This window comes from Paroedura picta, chromosome 1 (genome assembly GCF_049243985.1).
Source record: "Paroedura picta isolate Pp20150507F chromosome 1, Ppicta_v3.0, whole genome shotgun sequence".
Lineage (NCBI taxonomy): Eukaryota > Metazoa > Chordata > Lepidosauria > Squamata > Gekkonidae > Paroedura > Paroedura picta.
Window position 1 is genome coordinate 203,399,471 of NC_135369.1, and position 2,297 is coordinate 203,401,767.

Here is a 2,297-nt window from a genome sequence, read left to right on the forward strand (position 1 = left end):
TATGGGATGTCTGTTGTCGGGAGAGGAAGGGTGGTCAGTTGTGAGCTCCCTTGAGACTCTTTGGGGCAGTAAAAAGTGGGTAACAAAAATTCAGCTCTCCTCCTCCTCCTCCTTCTCCTTCTCCTCCTCCTTCTCCTCCTCCTCCTCCTCCTTTTCCTCCTCTCTTTAAGGGCATTTCTTGCCACCTGGGTGGGCAGTTTTCTGTTCTAAGTATTCCTGACTTGGGTCAGAGTGCTACAGCCCCATCCTGAATCCCTGGCATCAAGGCTCTGTGTGCCTGGCCTTTGGTTTCCCTGGAGCTGGGGATGAGACAGGGATTGTGTGCCATGGGGGCAATCGCTAGCTGCCACCCTTCGGCAAACCCAACTGACTTGCTTTCCAGACTTGCACAATGTAACACTCACATCAATAAGAAAAGAAGAAGAGGAGGTGTTATTTTTACACCACCCCCTTTTCAGTGCCCAAAGGAGCCCCTAAGCAGCTTACAAATCCCTTTCCTTTCCTCTCCCCATAACAGACACCCTGTGAGGCAGGTTGGGCTGAGAGAGCTCTGAGAGAACTCATCTCTGATAACAGCTCTCACAGAACTGCGATTAGTCCAGCTGCATGTGGAGGGCTCCCCACCCCCCTGTCCACTCCGTGCCGCATCATTTGCTTTCGTGGCCTGCGGGTTGGCCAGAAGGCCCGTTGCTTTGTTTCAGCATCAGCTCTTTTTTGCAAAACTCTCGTTTGCTTTACCCCGGTGCCCTTGTGGCGGAATGCAAATCGAGGGACATAAAGTGCTCTGCCGCAGAAACGCTTCCCAGTCTCTCCCGGCAGATAAAGCACAGGCTGTCCTCCATCGGGGAGCCGCTCCCCACTGCCTCGTCGGACACAATCCCTGAAGTCATGGAGACCAGCAGGTGCAGAACTCCGACGGTCAGCAACACTTCGCTCTCGTCCGTCAGCTTCCTGGTTTTCTCAGCCTTCGAGGCTCTCCTCGGAATGGCCCTGAACGCTTTCCTTGTCGCCGAGAGCTGCATCCACGGGCTGAAAAACAGAGAGCTGAAATCCATTGATAAAATCTTAACGGCTCTGGGCACCACCCGCTTTTGCTACCTGCAGTTCTTCCTCGTCAAGGTCTTCTGGATGTCCATCTCGACGCGGGTTTTCGAAGTGACCAGCGTCTACCAGATGTTCAAGGCGGCCATCTGGTTCCTGACGTGCACCTCCTTCTGCTTCTCTGCCTGCCTCTGCTCGTTCTATTGCATAAAAATCGCCAACTTCGGCCACCGCCTGTTCGTACTCCTGAAGTTGAGGATCTCCAAGCTGGTCCCCTGGATGCTTTTGGCTGCGGTGCTTGGCTCGCTGGTGAACACGTACCCTTTTTTCCAAGGCATTTACAGCAGGAATTGCAAAAACAGCACTGCCTCCACAAACCAGACGCTCGAAGATTTCACGTGGGAAACCAATTTGCTCAGCCTGTTTGTGCACTGCAGCATGGGATTTTCGGTGGCCTTCTGCATCTCCTTCGCCTCCTCGGGCCTCTTGCTCTTCTCTCTGTGGAGACACGCCCACCAGATGCAGAGCGGCTGGACAGGATTCGACAGCCCCAGCATGGCTGCCCATTTCCAGGCCGTGAAAACCATCGGGTTGCTCCTGATCGTGGATAGCGTGAACTTCCTGGGCTTGATGCTGCTGCTGTCCAATGTGTTTTCCGAAACAGGGCCGACGTACCAGCTCATCACAATCTTAGTCTACATTTGTCCCTCCGCACAATCCCAGGTTATCATCTGGGGCAATCCTCGTTTGAAAAGGGCCTTCGTTAGACTCACAAATTGGATCCGGCACACCTTCTTGGTTTGACAGAAGCCAGAGAAGGGATTCATTCTGCGTTTTGTAGGAGAATGTCTGGCTTTGTTAATGTTCCCTTGTTGTTGAAGACAAAATCTTACCTAAGACATCCCTGTAAGCCAGGGGTAGTCAAACTGCGGCCCTCCAGATGTCCATGGACTACAATTCCCAGGAGCCCTTGCCAGCATTCGCTGGCAGGGGCTCCTGGGAATTGTAGTCCATGGACATCTGGAGGGCCGCAGTTTGACTACCCCTGCAGTGTAAGCGCTCACTGGCAGAAGCCAGATGTTAGGCTACTGGTGTCAGTGGTGGCCTTGTCATGAAAGCCCTGTTAATCAGTTTGGATTTTTTCAGCTGGGCTTGTGTCCAATTCCGATTTGTCGGTTTGGAAATCTGGCAAATAAAGCAGATCTCTTTGCAAATGAAGGAGAACGCAAAAGGATGGAAACTGGGTCAGCTTGTCT

At 52.7% G+C, this 2,297-nt stretch overlaps 1 protein-coding gene across 1 annotated transcript; it reads left to right on the forward strand.

The window, feature by feature from the left end:
• The first annotated feature begins 888 nt into the window (after positions 1-888).
• Positions 889-1,845, forward strand: LOC143827139 (taste receptor type 2 member 40-like). The gene has a single exon (XM_077316502.1). The coding sequence runs from the start codon at positions 889-891 to the stop codon at positions 1,843-1,845; it is 957 nt and encodes a 318-aa protein (XP_077172617.1).
• Positions 1,846-2,297: the final 452 nt, after the last annotated feature.

Coding starts and splice junctions, on each gene's coding strand:
- LOC143827139 (XM_077316502.1), top strand. CDS start 889: ATGGAGACCAGCAGGTGCAGAACTCCGACGGTCAGCAACACTTCGCTC.